We start from the raw sequence: 18535 nt of genomic DNA, 5'->3' as shown, positions 1-18535 counted from the left end.
TACTAGAGGCACCTGCTGACTAAGCCTCACAGGACCCTGGAGGTTAAGGTCCAATTGAGGAAAGTTGGCTGGATCCAGAGAAGATGGGTGAGAAAAGAGAAGGAGAAATGAGAGAGATACACAGGAAGAATTGCTAAAACTCCCTATGAAATGAGAATATAAGAGTATCAAGTATACATGATTCTAAATGAGAGGGAATGAGGAAAGGGAGATGGGCAAGAGGAAATGAAGGGCTGACTGAGAACTCCTAAAATAAGCATTAGTATTATGGCCTGGAGGACTAACAGAAACACATTGCCTAATACAAGATTCCTGGTCATTGCCCTCAAGTGGAAAGGCAGCCTTAGTAGAAACCAACAGAGCCACTATTGTTCTGGCTAGAAGAGAACCCCAGCAGTACAGATCTACCCCCTAAGCACTTCTTCCAGGCCAGGCCTCAAAGTTCTTCCCTTACAGTATACACCCTGGCTGTGCAACTGAACATGAGGCAGAAGAATGGCTTCAGAAGAAACTGTTCCAACCCCAAACAAGGAAGGCAAAGAACTACGTACACACCAGCACTAGGGAGACTGAACAAAAGGGGAGCTTCCTATATGCCTAGCACTCCGAGGATTTGGATGGTAGCCACATAGCAAAATACTAGCTGGGCAGCTATTTAACCCTGGAAAGAATCGCCGAGAGCAGAACCCACCTGTGTTGGATGGAGTAAAGCCTGGCAAAGAGGGGCTGTTGAGGCCAGGGAGCAACACAGGAGGAATACCCTGGAGCGCGGGATATGCTGCAGGAAGGTTAAGGGCCTGAAGAGGGGTGTTGTCAAACATCCCTTGCTGCTGAGCTGCCAGTCCGAGGACCTCATTGGCCTTTTTAATCCGGTCTAACTCTTGTTGAGCCATCAACTGACGTACAGTGGCTGGGTCAAAGTATTCTTTCTCCTTGTCCAACTGGCTTCCAATGGTATCTTTAACTTTGGAGATATGCTGTTGGGAAAAGATATGGTCACGTACAGACAACCGAGCGCTGTACTTGATGCCACACAAAGTGCACTCTGTTTTGGGTCCCTCATAACTCGTTTGGTTTATACCAAAATGCTTGGCCATGCTTAACTTGGACTTCTTTTCTTTTGCTCGGGCGTTCTGGAACCAGACCTGAACAACCCTCTTTGGCAGTCCAATGTCATTGCCCAGGACCTCACACTCTAGCATAGTGGGCGTCCTGTAGTCATTAAAGCATGACTTGAGGACCTTCAGCTGCAGATTGGTCATCTGAGTGCGGAAACGTTTCTGCCCAGGCCGATCCCCGCTGTCACCAGATTTGCCAGCAGATCCACTTGCACCAGGACTCGGGGAGCAGGGGTCTGCAAGGCTTGAGGTTTCACTGTAGTCCACTGTACCTTCATTGTCATATTCCTTGCTATAAAAGCTTGGGGCTGGGCTGACCAGACCAGATGACAACCGATCTTCATACTCAGACATCGCCATCATGGCCGCTTTGGTCAACCCTTCGCTGGGCGCAGAAGAGGATTTGGTTTCAGTTGCTATTCCCGTCGCACTGTCGTTGTCTGCATTGCCCTCATCTCCAGTTGTGGTGTCTGTGATTGCCGTGTTGACAGAGGAACAGTCGTCGTTGTCCAGCTTTGTTTGGTCAAAGTTTAGATTAACTGAGGACATGGAGGGGCTTTCAAAGTCTTCAATCCCTTCCACCTTGATAGAGGAAGGGCTTAGAAGAGTTCTGGGAGACAACTCCATGGTTTTACTCACAGGTGAAAGGGGGACACCCTGACCATCACTACCGCTCGGGGGTAGGTGGGAAAAGCTAGTGCCATCAAAAATATCTCCTTTCATCTGGAGTCCCCCGTCACAGTCTAAGAGCATCGCAGACAGAGTTAGGTTGTAGCCAGCTCTCTTGGCTTCGTGCCAGTGACGGGACCGGATGTGAGCCTCAAGGGCAGTCTTGGCTTTGAAGAGTGCTCTGCAAAAAGGGCATCTTCTGTGGGCCTGCGCCGGGCCCACAGCCCGGAACTGTCCTTTCCTTTCCCGAGCTCGGGTGTTCTGAAACCAGACTTGCACCACACGTTTCTTTAAGCCCACCTCGTGCGCGATGTGATCCAACATCTTTCGAGTTGGATTGGAGTCCAGGAGATACTTCTGGTAGAGAATTTCAAGTTGTTCCGGAGTAATAGTTGTCCTCAAGCGCTTGTCTCTCTGAGGCTCTTCTCCTCCCGTGCCGCTGTCATTTTCGCCAGGGCTCACGCTGGCCTTTTCCTCCAGCTTCCTCTTCAGGGTGTTCATCGTGGACGTTGGAGTCGACGGAGAAGTGGCTGAGCTGGCTGGAATCTGAGGGATGGCCCCAGAGAGCAGCTGGCTGGCCAGGAGTGGGTTACTGGGATCGAACAGCATGAAAGGCATGTCCAGTGATCTATCCAGAAACTGGGGGTGGATGAACTGGTTCTGTGCGCTCAGGAAGTGGAGCTGCTGATGCTCCTGCCAGTGTTCAAACGACGGAAACGCCAACTTACACTGGTCACACTGGTAGGGGATTAGCTGAGGAGGTAGGTTTGCCAACTGCTGAGGAGTGGACGTGTGGAGGGGCTTGAGGGGCAGGTGGGAGAGCTGGGAAGGGCTGGGGCTCGACTGCGGTAAGGGGCACTGAGGAGGCGGGGCTTGTGGAGGAGGCTGTGGCAAGGAAGGCGGGGAAGCCAGCTGTGGGAGCTTCTGCTGGGGTGCGCTGGTCTTCTGCTCGGGCTGGTCTTGCTGCTGCAGCTCTGGCTTTGGTTGTCCTTGCTTTTCTTGGGTTGGGTTTGGCTGTGCATTGGGAGGGTCAGCCAGCTTTGGTTTCTCGTCACTCGCCTCCATTTTTGAATTGAAGGTGGCTAGTTCGTCAGCCTCCGCCGTGAGCTGCAAGAAAGCGGAGGAAGCTGTATTATTGGCTGGTGGTGCTGGGGCGCTGTAAGCCTGTGAGGGCATCGGGGTGCTGCAGGAGGAGCTGGTGGGCGTCAGGATTTCCATAGCATCCATGGAATCCTCATTTTGGCTGTCATCCTGCCCTTCCTCATCCTCATCCTTGTAACACAGCTTCTTCTGGTGCTTGATAAGGTCAAAGATGCGCTGAAAGACCAGGCTACATTTTTTGCACTGGTAGTTCAAGTTGCTCGTTCGAATATATCTATCATTTGTAAGCTCACGCCGCTCTCCATCTTTGCCCTCGCCCTGATTCTCATAATTTTTCCTGGCCTTCTGTCGGGCATTCTGAAACCACACCACTATGACTCGGGTTGGAAGGTTCAGTAAATTAGAGAGTTGCTCAAATTCATCATCCTTTGGGTAAGCATTGGCATCAAAGAAGTCCTGCAAGACCCTCAGCTGGTAGTCGGTAAACCTCGTTCTTGAAGACCTCTTGCTTCCCCAGTACTCCTGTTTCTGCGGTTCCGGCGAAGGGGGCCGGGAGTCGATCTTGAGCTCCTCCAGGCTGGTGATGGGAGGATTACTAAAGTTGTAAGGGGAGTCCTTGTTACGCTGCCGCTCTTTGAAGAGTGTGTTCCTGAACCAGTGCTTGATCACTTTCTGGGGCAACCCAGACTTGTCTGCCATCTCTTTGATTTGCTCTTCACTGGGGGAGTTGTTAATGTCAAAATACTGCCGCAGCACTCGGAGCTGGTCATCTGTGATCCTGGTGCGAGGCCTTTTGTTCTGCTGCTGGAGCAGGGTCGGATTGAGCTGATGCTGGTACAGCTGGGCCAGGTCCGCAGGCAGAGGCTCCACAGGTCCAAGCTGAGGCGGCAGCTGAGCCGGCAAGGTCTGCAACGGCATGGTCTGCATCATCAGCGGCGAGAAGATGGGCAGCTCCATGGGCATGGAGAGCTGGGTGAGCGGCACGGATGGCTGGGCCGGGGCAATCGTAGGAGAAGTGATGGGTGGGGCTGAGGCAGGAATGGCTGGTGTGGACACCGGCTGAGGCGGGGCTGCAGGGAGCGCGGGGGGTGGGGGTGGAGGCGGAGGGGGCGGCGGCTCTGGGGTCTGGGGCCTCAGAGGGTACAATTTATCGTAGTGCTCTCTGTACTGTTTGGCGAACTTTTCAAGCTGTTTAAAGGGAAAGTAGTTCTGATGAACGTGCTCTTGATGACTCTTTAAAATCAAGATGTTGGAAAACAACTTGCCACAGGAGTCACACTCTAGCTTTTCCAGGTTCTCCCCCTGCTCCGTCTTCCCATTCTTTTTCTGCACCTTCTGCTTGTTCTCATTATACTGAATGACCAGCTCAAAGCCAAAGTTCTCCAGCAAGGCTTTGGTGGCATTCCCTCTGGCATCTGAGGCGATGCGTGGAGGAAGCATAGAAGGCTCAGCACTACCTCCTGGTGCCAACTCTTTCTTCTCCTTGACCTTCAAGGCATCTGGCAGCAATTCCTTTGGTCCTAGGTTGCCCTCTCCCACCTCCGCACCCTCTCTCTCTCGCTGGCTTTCTTTTTCCTTTTCTTTGATGACCGATTTGTTTTTCTTTTCAGGGTGCTGGCTTGGCTGAAGCAGGGCAGAGTGACTCTGAGATAGAGAGAGCTGGCTTTGCTGCTGCTGCTGCTGTTGCAGGATCTGTTGGTGGCTCTGCTGTGGGATCTGAACCTGAGCCTTCAGGTCTTCCAGCAGGCCAGGGCCCGTCCCTGTGAGCGTCAGTGCCCCACTGGTCACAGGCAAGCTCACCTCAGGGTTGAGCTGGAACTCAGCACTGGGGATGTAGAAAGGGAAGAGGAGATGCTGCTGCTGTTGCAGCTGCAGCAAGGTCTCGGTGGTCATGGGGAAGTGAGGAAGGAGGGTGGGGTTAAAGAGCTGAGACTGGATCAGCGCAGCCTGCTGCTGCAGCTCTTGCTGCAAGTGAGCTTGAACTTGAGCCTGAGCTTGGGCCAAAGTCTGTGCTTGCTGCTGCTGTTGCTGCTGCTGCTGCTGCCTAGAGGCAATCATATCTGCCAGTTTCTTCCGATTAGCCTCCTTGGGCTCTGAAGGAGAAGCAATGGTAGCACTGATGGCATTCCCCAGGGGTGGCATCCCCACACTTTCAGTGGGCACTTGGCTCAGTAAGCCAGAGCTCGGAGCAATGCCAGCACTGCTTGGATTGGTAGTGGTGAAAGTGTTACTGCCACTGGTGCTCACAGGACTCGATGTGGAGGAGCTCAGGGAGATACTACTGGGGTTCCCAGTCCCATTACTACTGCCACTTGCAGCCTCTAGCTTGGCTGCCCGGGCCTTGGTTTGATGCAACACAGACCTCATATGGATCTCCAGAGTGGAACTCTGGCTATAGGCCACGTTACAAGTGTTACACTTAAAAGGTTTGTTGTCTGGGCTGCTGGTGGGTTCTGGCTGACCAGTTGCTGATTCTTGAAGGGCTCTCTTTAACTTATGCAGGTGTGAGACAGAATTATAGTGCACTAGCAGGATATTCTTTTGAGTGAAAGATTCCTTGCAGACGGTACACTTATAAGGGCGAGAAGGGTCTAGAAATTTTTCCATGGTGAAATTGGGGCCTTTTCTGAAAGGTAGTGCTCTCTTTGGCTCTGAGCCTGAGTCTTCTTGTACTGACCCAGAGTCACTGCCTGCTGGGCTCTGTTTATCTTCCAAGTCACTCTCTTCCTCCTTGTCTTCCTCAACAATTATGGTGTGGTCCTCGGCCAAAGTGGGGTCTCCCATTGCCAGGAGGTCTCCGTTGGCCAGAAGGCCACCGTAAAGCTGCTGGATGTCAGCCTCACTCAACTCCAGGTGGCTTGTCTCGAGGTGTTTTTTCAGAGCCTGGAAAGTTCGGAAACTGCGCTGACACAGACAGCACATAGTGGCAGCTCTGATCACGTGGTACTGAGAATGAAGCTGCAGCTTTTCGATGGTCTTGAAGGCCAGGCTACACTGATTGCAGCGGTACTTGTACACATGGCGATCTGACACAGGCAGCTGAGGCCTCTTGGCGTGCACCTCATTGAAATGCGTCTGAAGGGCAGCAGAAGTTTTGAAAACCTGGTTGCACCCCTTCTTCCAGCAGAGGAAGCCTGAGTCTTCCCTCACAGAGCTGGGGTCAGCTGGAGGGGGTTTCAGATCTCCACTGTGCTCGGAGCTTGCAGATGGCAAGATGTTCTTTCCCAGATCCTCTGATGTTTCTGTAAAAAAAACAAACCCAGAGATAAAGAAGGCTTTGTTTCAAGGATGGCACCCAGAACAGTCTGCCTAGCCAGGCCTCACAACCACAGAATCGGATGATGAGGGAAGTGCCCAACCTGTATGACAGAATCTCTGCAGAGAGCCTCCTGCTTTCTTTTGTTCCCCCAAGAGAGTACGTATTATAAACAGGGTGCACATGAACAGAGATGAATAAAAGGAAATACAAAGTTTCAGACCTGTGTCACATCACAGAGCTAACAGTCTTTTAAATAGTATTTAATTGCTTGACTCAGAATCCTCAATTTCTCAAGAACTGGTTTGAAGATTACTGATCTTAGACTGGATTCTCGTTTAATGTTCATCTTTTATGTAATAAGAATTTAGCACGGTGGATCTGAAGTATAGAATATGTGAATTAATGCTGCCCTAAGTAGTAGGGAATTTATGACAACTGTCATCTATTGTTAAAAATTGTGGAATATATATATATGTTAAGCATTTAGTTTCTGTTGTACTATGACTCCTGACTGCCATCTTTATTCAATAAGCAATGAACATTCAAGTGGCCAATTATTAAAATACATTAACAATTGTTTGTCTACAATGAGATCATCATACCCATAAATACCCTGACCCTTTTTCTCATCATTTGTCTACTGCCTCACGTGGAAAAATCACAAAGGAGGCAGCTAGGCAGTAGTGTGGTAGAACTCGTCCCAACTTAAATCTGAGGTGCTTGTAAGAGGGGAAAGATATAGGACACCTTACCAAAGTCCAGTGGCCCATCTAGCTAGGAACCACAATTTGGCACCACCAACTGCAACACACCTGTCTAAAATCACGTTCTTTCCAAATGCAACTCATGTTCCATCCTAAGGCAATCTCAGAAGACTCAGAAAAGAATGCTGTGCAGAAGCAGCTCTTTGAAAGACAACTAATCCAGTGTCCCTAAAAATCAACCATGTGTTCCCCAAGTCCCTAATGATTAAGTCCTCAGAGATGCAGTGTTTAATGGCTTAGGATGGTGGGTCTATGAGCCTACTGACTAAGTCTGTGGGTATCCACTCCAGACATGTGAGTCTATACTAAAATTCTGGCTCTCGTACAGATTCTCTCTCACTATAAACCATTGGAATAACATACAAATGCATGCCAGGAACCAGAGTATAAAGTAGCTGACGACAGCACCTCTCATCTCCTGATCACATATATTCAGCTTAGGAGTATTGTAAAGAATTCCTAGAACCCATGCTCTACAAAAATTTGGGCCCAAGATTTCATCCTGAAATCTGAACTAATGATACTAACCAGGCTGCTTTCCTGCCTCTTCCAAATGGGAATTCCCATCTCGATCTGGAACAGCTGCTGGGAGGAACATGCTGCTGGGCATCACCATCTCAGGGGTGGTCACCTGTGGAGTGAGACGCAGGGAAACAAGGAGAGTCAAATGGAGAGGAAAGACACAAAATAGGAAATGTTTAAAAATTATTTAATAAGCAAAATTAGCCTTCACCAGTGTAAAGCTGTAGGTGTCACTTTTCATAGCTCACTGAAGATTCATGTTTATTAGACAAAGCTCACATCAGTCAAAAGTGTTTCTACGGTTACATTCTGGACATAATTAGCAGTGCACACTTGAAGAATAATCTTATTATTAATATTTTTCCTTTATGCAGAATTTTGACTTTGATCACTGACAATGTTTTGTCATGGGCTGTGAAACTTCTTGTGCAACCAATTAGGTAGATAAGTTGAAAGGCCCACCTTAAGCTGCTGAAAACATAATAAGGGCCCTAATTAAATCATAGCTAGTAAAGTACACTGTAATCTTGAAGCAGGGAGCATTGTAGTACTGTTTTCAATATGTATTCAGGCAAAAAGAGGAGGGGAGGAAGAGTGAAGGAAAGGGTAAGAAGAAGAGAAGAGAACAAAGGGAAGGCTAAGGACACGCAGTCACATTGGCAGATGTTCCAGGAAACAACATTTTGTAACCCTTTACAAGCTGACATCAAGCACAAACAAGCATTTCTTGTGACTCACTTAAGCCAGGATTTCTTCTGGAGTCTTTGTGTGTGGTATATAACCTGAGGGAGCACCTCTGACCAGGGTCCCAGCCCTAGAGGGTGGCCTGCGCAGCATTCTGCAACAGGGCAGCCCCACCTTGACCACGGCCAATGTTCTGGTATAGCGATTCCAGAATTAGCCTGGATCTGCATAGCTACAATTTTAGGTTAGATCCTTGGACATTTCTCTAGGCTTCCCTGCCATATGGCCAGAAGCTTGTCCAAACACGTTATCATTTGCCCTATGTTAATGTGATAAGCAGTGTAAGGATAAAAGGTTCTTCATTTAAAATGAAGCTGTATCCCTCTGCCTGCTATAGGATGGGAAGGTTATGTGGCAATGACATCTTCAAATGAATTGGAAACCATCTCCCATTTGATGACAGCTTGAGAAATGGACTAACCTAGAGGTTACAGGAACAGAAACTGCCATCACCACTAACCTTTCTACGTGGTGCCCAGCCCCACTTGGAGACATTATTTTCTCACCAATCATGATTTTTACTACAATACTATTTTGCTGCAAAGATTGGAACACCTAGATTACTATTCAAAATTAAATATTTTTAATAAATTACTATTTATAACAATTTTAGGATCTCAGCCTTGCTCAACATAGCTGATGTGTCCACTAGAATCAGCAGCAATAGGCCCAACAACTAGAGGAAACCCACTCAACTGCCCCCATGTCTGTGTTTCCCCATTCACATTTAGGGGTATTAAAATCATTTCAACAACCCAGATGCCAGTGGCTGTGAAAATTAAGCAACAGGCACTACAGCAAAGGGTTCTGAGAAACTCTGTGTTTACAAAGAGCAGGTGCATGGCAGGTGAATGTGTGACACGGCATTCTTGCTCCCACAGACATCTGCACCCTCACACACAGCTCATCGGCAGCTGGTTAAGGCTAGCTGTTGATGAGTCGTTAGGAATGGAGTGCACATTGCCAAACTCATTCCATCTACTTTCTTTTTAATAGAAAGCATTTCTGACCAGTGTGGTCGGGGAGTCCAGCGGGAATCCAAGAAGTGAAAGGTCACCGATTAATTTATAGTCCTCAGCCGAGGGGGAGCACGAGGTTGGGGGTAAGAGGGGGAGAAAGGGAAAGGAAAAAAGACTCCCCCCCCCCCCCCGCCTCCTTTCTCGGTTGTAGCTGCAGGATCAGTCCTTTCCTGGGATCTTTAGGAATTATGAAAAATGAATCATGAGAAATAAAAAAAAAAAAAAAACCCTACAGAGTAAAAAAGAATAAAATTATCTAACACCTCAGCTGCACATCATTATAGAAAACTGTGGGCTTTTTATACGCATTACAGTAAGGCAGACATCCCCTCTAACAGACTCAGTACGACGGATCAGTAATTGTTTTCATACACTTTAATTAGAAAAACTCAGATGGCTATGAATAATAATGGAAAAGAGAGACTTTTGCACTTGAAAGGTTGAAGTCAATCAAGTGTGAATGACGGCAAAAAAGAAAAAAAAAAAGACACCAATTCATCAGCCCTCTGTTGTCTCGCTGCGACTTTAATCATAATTCCTGATTGGGATTCAAGAAGGCAGTAAGCAGCGGTTCTTTGTCTGCCTTCACCTTCCATCAATTAACTCTCCCCGAAATATAATCATCAACCTCACATGCTCCTCTGCATCTTAATCTAGGCCTCCAAACCTGTAAGTCTTGCCCCATATGTGTTTAAGTAACTACTTTTATCTACCTGCATCTTCTCATCTGTAGTATTCCCACAACCTCTCCCTGGGGGGAAAAAATGGTTTGGTATATGAAATTTTAACAGGCAAGAAATCCCCAGGAGGCAAAGAGGAAGATCCCTAAAGAGAATCCTAAAGATCTGTAAATTCCGGTGGGGTGTATATGCACAGAGGTTGAGGGTAGAAGCTGCCTTGCTGCACAGCTACTGGAAGGCCCCCACATCAGTTGTCAGATGCTCATGTTCGTGGGACTATGCTCATTCCTCCCTCTCCTACCAGCTTCCAAAGCGTTTCACGCAAAGCTTGTATGCTTTATCTTAAAGAGCCATAAACATAATTCTGCCAGAAGAGCTCACTGAGGAGTCCTTCTGCCCACTGGGGAGATGTACTGTAGAGTTCCTTCAATATGTGCCTTGGCACCCCCTTTATTTTCCCATCATATCTGACTACCAAACTGAATGGGATTCAGACTGCTACAGCCACCATCTCTGATGGACAGTTGAAAGTGGGGATGTCACTGAGCACAGTTCTATGAAGGCCTTCCCTTTTGCTAGGAGTATCTGCACACAGTTAGGAGAGAACAAAACCTGGTGACAGCATGACCCAAGTATGCCCAAACTTCACGGGCCCTCAAATAACTGGTCCCACCACCAACTTCCCTACACAGCCAAAACATGTGCTTGTTCTCTCTCCCTCCTCTTCCTCTTTCTGCCTGCCCACCTTCCTGCCCAATCCATACCCCCAGCCATGGACTCAAAATCCAAACCAAAAAAGTTCTGATATCTGACCAGCTGACCGTACACAATGAGCCTAAACACCTACACTTTCTACAGGGAATGTACCACTCATGTCTATTGATTCTTCTACTACTCTGTACACTGGTAAACATTTAACATACTAAATTATGTCCCACACTCACTACTCACTAATGGACCTAAGAATTAAAAGCCTATTAAAACAAATTTTTAACAAAAAGTAAAACAAGGTGTTTCTGGTTAAGAAAATTCAATTGATGAGAGCCATTACTTCCTTGACATTTGGGTCTCTCAACATTGACGTGAGCCATACAAAGGGCACTTCCAATGGTGATCTTCTAGATAGTATGTTTTCCTTGCACCTTGTTGAGCCAAGTTAACTACTTCCTCCCATAGTATGCAGTTGACAGACACGCAGGAAGAAACTATCAGCTGAGCTGGGGAACTGAAAGTTTGGAAATGAACAGTGGCTCTCACATCTTCCTAACAAGTAAACGGGTCTCCCATATAACAAGAGAAATGTGGAGTTCTACTCCGATGCTGAAACTCTTCCAATATAAGCAATTCTCATATGTAACAATAGAAACACTGAGTTCTATTGTTAGAACACAAGAATTCCACAGTGATGCTAAACATTTTCAGGCTTAGGCAATTCCAAAACAACTCAGTTGTTGAGAAGGAATGGCCATGAGTTACCTTTGTTCATCTTTGTGTGACCACCATTTACTAACAAACATTGTACAGGGTTCCCCATGCTGCATGCCTGTGAAATGCAGAGAGGAAGACGTGGTCCCTGTCCCCAAGAAGCCCACAATCCAGAATAATTAACATTTCATAGGTCATAAATGCCTTCGAAAATCTGGACAAAGTTGCAGACTCCTAGAACAATCTTTTCGCAGATAATGTATTGCAGATAATTTCAGGAAATCACAGGCTCCCCAGAAGGAAATGCATAGATTCATGTGAACTGCCTTGATCTACTCAGAAAAGTGACACAGGTTCATAAATGACTAGTTCCAACCTCCTGGCTTAGCTATCACTTTGGATTATCATTAATGCCTTTCAATGTTCTATAAGGCAAGTGGACCCTAAAGCCCCAAGGACATACCTTTTAGAGCCTGGAGTATGAGATGTGGGACTGGTCCCCATTGTAACATTTGGCAGGGGCTGATATTTATTCCTTCTTGGTAGAAGTGGGAATTAGATGGAACACCACCCGACCACCCACCCCTGCAGGTCACAGATGTGGAATGGCCAGATGCAACACCCTGTGCAGCCAAGGTTATACTTTACCAAGTTCTTAAGGGACACATTCACCTCTCAAGGCTACCTTCAGACACGCTGGCCTGGGATAGATCAATGTAACCAACACATTCCATGTGCTAGAAATCAAGAGATATTTTCTTGGAAAAAGTGTTGAACCTGTTTTCTCTGAGACTCTTATCCCTACAGTCTTGGTACTGCTTATGTAATTAGGGCTTCTTTCTGAAAAGCCTGCTTTTCCAAGTGAAAGTGTCAATTTGCCAAGACCTAGACTCACCAGGAAGCCTCAAATCCTTCACATTTCAGTGAAAGTCAGTAGAATGAAGAACCTCAGACAGAGAAAAGGAAAGGAGGCCACAGGCAAGGACTTCCCTGACACAGACCTAGCCGGGCTCCACATCCTTGTGAAGGAGGTACTGGTTCTGACCAAAACATTTAAGCATGAGGTTAAAACCCAACTGGCTTTAGGGCTGAGCAGTCTGCTCCAGTGAGAATCCACTGCTCACCTCCTCCCCTACACCTGGACAGCCGCTGGGGCCCACTAAGTTTGTGCATGTCTACAGCCGACAAACCAAGGCACTTGTTGGCAGCAGAGCTTGAGAGTTTTGTTTTGCCTTTTTTCCTTTACTACCTTCTAAACGTGCCAGGCAGAGTAGTGAACCATGCATGGGGTCTTAGAAGGCCTAGTTTCTCTCTTTGTTTCATTTCCTTTCTAAAACAACTTCTGTGTGGTGGTTTATTCGATTTTTTAAATACATAAAACACACAAGAAAAAATTATGGGGCCATGTTAACATTTATGTGGGCTGGAAACAAATGTAGCCCAGAACCAGATTTTAAAAACTGAGAATGACAAAGAAAAAGTAGGTGGGTGAGAGAACAGAAAACACATTAACAGTTATACACACACAGGCATGCAGAGAGAGGGGAGAGAGCTGAGAAAGAGAATGAATTGGAGAGAAAAGCTTCATTAGACTCAGAGGCAAGCAGTGACAGTATACCAAGGTCACTTCTAATTTAGACCATCTAATTGGCAAACAGGCTCCAAATGGCTATCATCTCACAGGGCTTGGAATTAATGAAGCCCGATTATTTTCATTACCTTCCTCTGAGATGGAGACAAAGTAAGAGAGCTGATACCCAGGTGGACGCTACAGCCCTGAGGCCAGTAGCCACTTGAGAGCCTCAGTGTTGGGGGGGCCAGATGACCAGCCTGTCCCAGACACTCACGGACACATAGGCACACATGGGGTACAGAGAAGAGTCACAGTCACTGACTGAAAAATGAGAGAGAGAGAGAGAGAGAGAGAGAGAGAGAGAGAGAGAGAGAGAGAGAGAGAGAGAGAGAGAGAGAGAGAGAGAGAGAGAGAGAGAGAGAGAGAGAGAGAGAGACTGCAGGCAGTGCATGGCCAGGAGCATGGAAGGAAAATCTGTGCATGTACAAAACCTACAGAATAATTAGGAACTACCAAAGGGAGAAAAGACAAAGGGCTAGAGAAAAAGGTGTTCCCAGGCTGCTCAGGAGCCAATCCTCATCTCACTTTGAGGTCATATTTTGTTAAGTGATTTAGGAACAAAGAAAATTTCCCCGTATTAGTGCTCCAGGATCCCAGTGGTGTGTCCCCTCACTTAGAAAGATAGTGATCAATTAGAATAATTTAAGAGTATTGAAATGCATGGTAGGTGGTCTCTCCTATTCTCATGCAGGGGCCAGAAACATGGGCCCCATGCCCTCAACCCTCCTTCCTGGAGAGATTACAAAAATAAGGCACAGAGCAAGTGCTCCTACATTCCTTCCACCCATCTGAAATCTCCAGCTTCTCTGTAAATAGGTGATACTTTGTTAGGTGAAACTGACATTCGGGGCAGGCTGCCCAGCCAGGTATGGAGGGGCACTTGTCTCATATCCCTTAAGTTTTATAGATTTCCTTCTTTCATATGACATGTGCAAAGACACCCTATGGAGCTCTGTTTCCAATAGGCTGAGTAGAATGAAGTGCTGTGGGTGCAGTTTCCATAGGGAGGGCCAGCACTGCAATTATTCCTGGTGGAGAATATTCCTCAAGCCCTCTCATCAGTAAAAAGAAGGGGCCCATGGAAGACATAGATATGAGATGCAGAGCATAAGCAAGCAGCTGTTACCATAGCAACAGACATATTAGACACTGCAGGTTCCTGAAAGCTGTCTGATAAGGTATTATTAAATGAAGCCTCCTCAAAACGCTCTCCATTTACAACTGAACAGAAAGACATTGTGTAGAAAGTAATCTATTTCTATTTATCAGGGTGGAATTTACTTTTAGTGGGACTGAAACCAAATTCAAGCTAGATCCTGAGACTTTGGACCCAGACAGCAAAAAATATTTACCAGAATCAACAGCTGTAGATACCCTGGACATACCTCATGTCTGCCAGGAATCATCTATTTGGGTGATTTTGCCAGCTTTTCCTGTTCCACAGCCAATGGAAGCTAACTCAGTCAACCCACTGGGCAAGAAAGAAGATTCACTCCTCTTGCTGTCATTCATCCTAGTCACTCAGGGACAAAGCAAACAAAACTTCCTCGTCTTGTAGGATGAATGATCATAGAACTGGCCATTCCTTAATGATATGATTTTAGAAAATGGAGCTCTGATTTGAGAAGCATTTCTCATCGTGCTCTTTTCAGTTTCCTGCCCTGGTTGGCCATGAACAAACAGATACATCATCAGAGAGCCAAACCAATACTTTCTCAGGGGCCAATTTTGTAATAATATTACAGTAAAGTACCCTCCAGGGGCATGATTTTAACCACAGGTTCATTACAATCACTTAGTTGTAAAACAATTATAAATTCCATTTTAACACCAAACTTTCAGAGAAAGGACATTGGCATCTGTTTTGATTCATCTGCGCAGAGACCAAGATCAGTATTCCATCCTCAAACAGGATTCTGAGCTTACCCTGTGGTATGGCCATAAACTCCCTCTAAGCCTGGTTGCTCATCTTTTCTTGCTGAACTCAACAATTAAGGTAGAAATGCATCATTTGGTTCAATGCAAGCCATCCTCATGATTGAAAAAACCAACTCAATACTGACAGCCATGCTGTAACTCCATCTTCCCATGGAAAGAGACAGTACAAACATCATCCTTACACATATACTTTTAAATAAAGAGTAAACCCTTCCCACAACTCTCAATTTCATTTCTGAATCCATTAACTGTCTCTTGTTGCTAACAAATCAACTTCCTACACATTTCCCACAATTTGCACACTTCTCAGAAATGTCTAGAAAACATCTCCATTGTTCGCTGTGGAACGATGAGGCCCACAGGGGTTTCTACACACAGTACCAAGTGCAGCCCCTTTCGGGAGCAGCTTCTCCTACATAATTATGTTATCATGGGTTCTAGAACAGAGTTATTAACCAGTTCCACAAATACAATATTCCTTATGCTCTCTGGCATCGTGCATACAAGTTTGTATTTGTGGAATACTTGGCGGGTCTATGACAGTGGTTATCAAACTTTACTGTGCGCAGAATAACCCAGTATGGGTGTTCTACAGCTTTCACCAGAGTTTCCATAAAGGTTGAAAATCAGTGCTTACAAAAGTGATGGTTAGTGGGTAACTTCCAAAAATAATTTAGGGATTGGTACCTCAGCAAACATAGCAGTAATATCTTGCTCTTGAAGACTCTTTGGTAAATGAAGAAGATTCATAATGATCACCAGAAATGTACCTTACTATTGCTGTTATAAAAATATGACAAACAATGGATATTTTAAATGTAATTTACACTCTAGTCCCTAGGGATGTAGAAATGAAATTTCTGTTGTCTAATGTAAAGCAGTTATGTGGATTACTATAGGCCCCCAGTTCCTAGATGAGATTTATATTAAACAGCAAAAATAATCACCTGAGAAAAGAAATGTAAGTATTGCAAATGCTTCCCTCCCCACACCTCTTTCTGTTCCTTCAGGCTCCCATGGCTCTGGGCCATCAGCTGGGAAGAAGGATGAGGCCCTGGAAAACCCCCTTGTTATCTCCAAGGCTGGTGAGAATGTTGAGGAAACCCGCAACACAGAAACCAACCTGACCACAGAAGGAGGTTTTCACCTACAAAGAATCTTTCCACAATGTTCACTAGCCTATTTGAAAACACCCATGGAAAGTGAATTTGTACTTCAAAGATCTCTGAAAGGCAACTCATGCTAGGTCACCTCTGAGTTTCCCATTGGCTGCTAAAGTTCTCTTGATGCATCATCAATTATATGTTCCTCACGACTAAACATTACTTACAACATTATTCATTAATTTTGCATGACCAGATGGAATAGGAAATGCCTAGAGGTGATATGTCTGTGACCTGCACATTATAACATAGAATTTTGAACAGACTACCTTTCTGGGAATCTTCACATGAAAAGTTAATCAAATTAACTTCTTATTACCCCACTGTTGAAATAATGCTAAGTTAGAGGTGAGAAGCATTCTCTTTGGTGGCTTTTCCTCTAGTCATCAGGAAAGGGCTTTCATAGCAGCCCCAGCATAGCTCACAAAGTAGGACATTACTACTACCTGTAGTACTTTGAAACAATTTCACATTATGATTGGATTTAAATATTTACTAACCTTTTGGGCCATATTTATAGTGGCCACTTACAGTCATGCTTTCAAAACTTCCCGTTATAGCAACATCATGTTCAAATGCAAAACCCATATTCATGATTTATATTATCACATATTATCTCAGACTAACCATTTTCCTCCTTTGAGAATAAAAGTATCCACTTCAGAAACTCCAGCATTACAGGGCTACCCCTAGAGCTGGAAAATGTGGGTTCAAATGTCAACTGTGCCACTTAAAAATGGCATCAAGTCAGTTAACACTGTTGAGCCTCAGTTTCCTTATATGTCAAAGGATGATAAGGAAAGTTGAGAAACACGTATTTAGCACTTTCATCTGTAGTCTGAGACAGGTATAGTAGAATAAAGGTCACAGAACGAGGACGATTTTCTGACATTTCCAACACTACACTGGCTTTCTTGTCCCACGACACAGTATCTTGCCCATGCTATCTTGTCACCTTTGACCCCTGGAAAAAGAAAAACCACAGGGTCCTACTGCTGACTGCCTTACCGTCATAATGAGCTTCTCCACGCAGTCAGGTGCCACGCTGTGGAGGTGGGTGAGGTGTAGCTGGAGGTGGATCTTGTTGTTGAGCATGTCCTGGCACAGGGGGCAGCGAAGCATGGGCTGCACCGAGTGCTGTGTCATGGCATGCACCCGAAGCCGGTTGACGTCAGCGTTGCTGTACTTGCAGTAGGGACACTGGTACATCTGTGGGGAACACACCCACCGCTCTGGCTGAATCTTCAGTTCCTACCAGCAACTGTGTCTGCCCCAAGTCCGCCCACTCAAAAGTTCATTCCCCACCAATGTCTACACCACTCCCCCCACCAGCAGAGCCCCTTCCAGTCTCACCTGCTCCGGCTTGATCTCCTCAGATGTTTTTGGTCGCTTCGAAGAGAGGGGAGACTCTGAGCTACTTGGGAAGGAGATGCGTTTGGAGGTTGCAGGAGAATCTGTTAGCTCCTTCTCTGCTTGGCCGGACGAAGCTAGAAGAAAAAGTGGAAGATGCAATACAGAACCCAGACCAGGCCAGCTCCCAGAGGGTTTGTGTTGGGTGAAACTCAACATTCATTTATAGCACAGGATTTTCTTAAGACACCAAAATTCGAGAAGGATGAACATCCGGACTGATTTATCAAGCATGTTGGAAAAGAAGCAAGTGTTTCTTTTTCCCCCATGAATTTCTGTCACTACTTTAACAACTGAACATTAGGAAAAGGCAGCAAAGAAATGGAATAAAAGGTTCTGGAGATGAATTAAGCTAAATTCAGTCTGTTCTAACTTCCCCCAATCTAGAAACAAGCTGCTGGCTTGTGGGGGGCAGTAGGGCTGAGGGTGGGCGGTAAAGTCTCACCAACTGCTTTGCCAAACTGAGTACCAGACACGCTCTGCTTCACAGATGTAACAAACTATGTGCTCCCAACTTTATCATCCCAGCTCTTGGAATCACAACATGGCACATCACAGGCAACACGATAAATGTGATCTGGGAAAGGTTCACATGGATATCTGCATACCACTATGTGGGGAAAAAAATCAAGTTTGGGTTCAGCAGTTTGCTTTTGGGGAAGAAATAATTGAGCGGAACTAGGCAGAGCATGAATCCAAGTTATAATCTAGCCAATGCCTCAGACACAAAAGTTTATTCAGCGTGGGTGGTAAGAGGGAAAGTTTCCTATTTGCTTGCCCAAACCATGTCTCCATACTCCTCTTGACCACATCACCAAAAAACCCCAAAACGCTAATTAATGAGGAGAGGCACATGTGGTTTGAGTAGCAAATAGTGGATATAGAAGTATTGGTGGAAGAAGTTCTCTAAAGCAAGGGAAGGGACCTCGAAGATTTTGATAAGAAAACCACCAGGCTCAGGGTTTAACCAGAATAAGCAGGGCCCCTCTAGTGTAAACACAAATCCCAACCTGGTTGAATTTGGTGGTTCCAAACCCTGGTCAGTATCCAACAGTCGTCCTATCACTTGTTTTGGATATCAGACTCCATT

The 18535-nt window shown here is 45.9% G+C and overlaps 1 protein-coding gene and 1 long non-coding RNA gene across 3 annotated transcripts in view; one reads left to right on the top strand and one right to left on the bottom strand.

Annotated features, from left to right (window-relative positions):
* The window catches only part of LOC105858938 (uncharacterized), a 111428-nt gene extending 94384 nt beyond the window's left edge, over positions 1-17044 (top strand). Inside the window, exon 4 of the long non-coding RNA XR_001148318.3 lies at positions 15883-17044. This is a non-coding gene — a long non-coding RNA (uncharacterized LOC105858938). The remainder of the gene's footprint in view (positions 1-15882) is intronic.
* ZFHX3 (zinc finger homeobox 3) overlaps positions 1-18535 on the bottom strand; it is a 246264-nt gene that overhangs the window by 8857 nt on the left and 218872 nt on the right. For both annotated transcript variants that reach the window (XM_012742368.3, XM_012742367.3), the window contains exons 6-9: positions 17389-17522; positions 17044-17244; positions 7440-7542; positions 692-6130 (exon numbers count right to left, since the gene is read on the bottom strand). In XM_012742368.3, coding sequence (XP_012597822.2) covers positions 692-6130; positions 7440-7542; positions 17044-17244; positions 17389-17522 — 5877 coding nt within the window. The remainder of the gene's footprint in view (positions 1-691; positions 6131-7439; positions 7543-17043; positions 17245-17388; positions 17523-18535) is intronic.

Source organism: Microcebus murinus, chromosome 20 (genome assembly GCF_040939455.1).
Source record: "Microcebus murinus isolate Inina chromosome 20, M.murinus_Inina_mat1.0, whole genome shotgun sequence".
Lineage (NCBI taxonomy): Eukaryota > Metazoa > Chordata > Mammalia > Primates > Cheirogaleidae > Microcebus > Microcebus murinus.
This window is presented reverse-complemented; position numbering and strand designations above follow the sequence as displayed.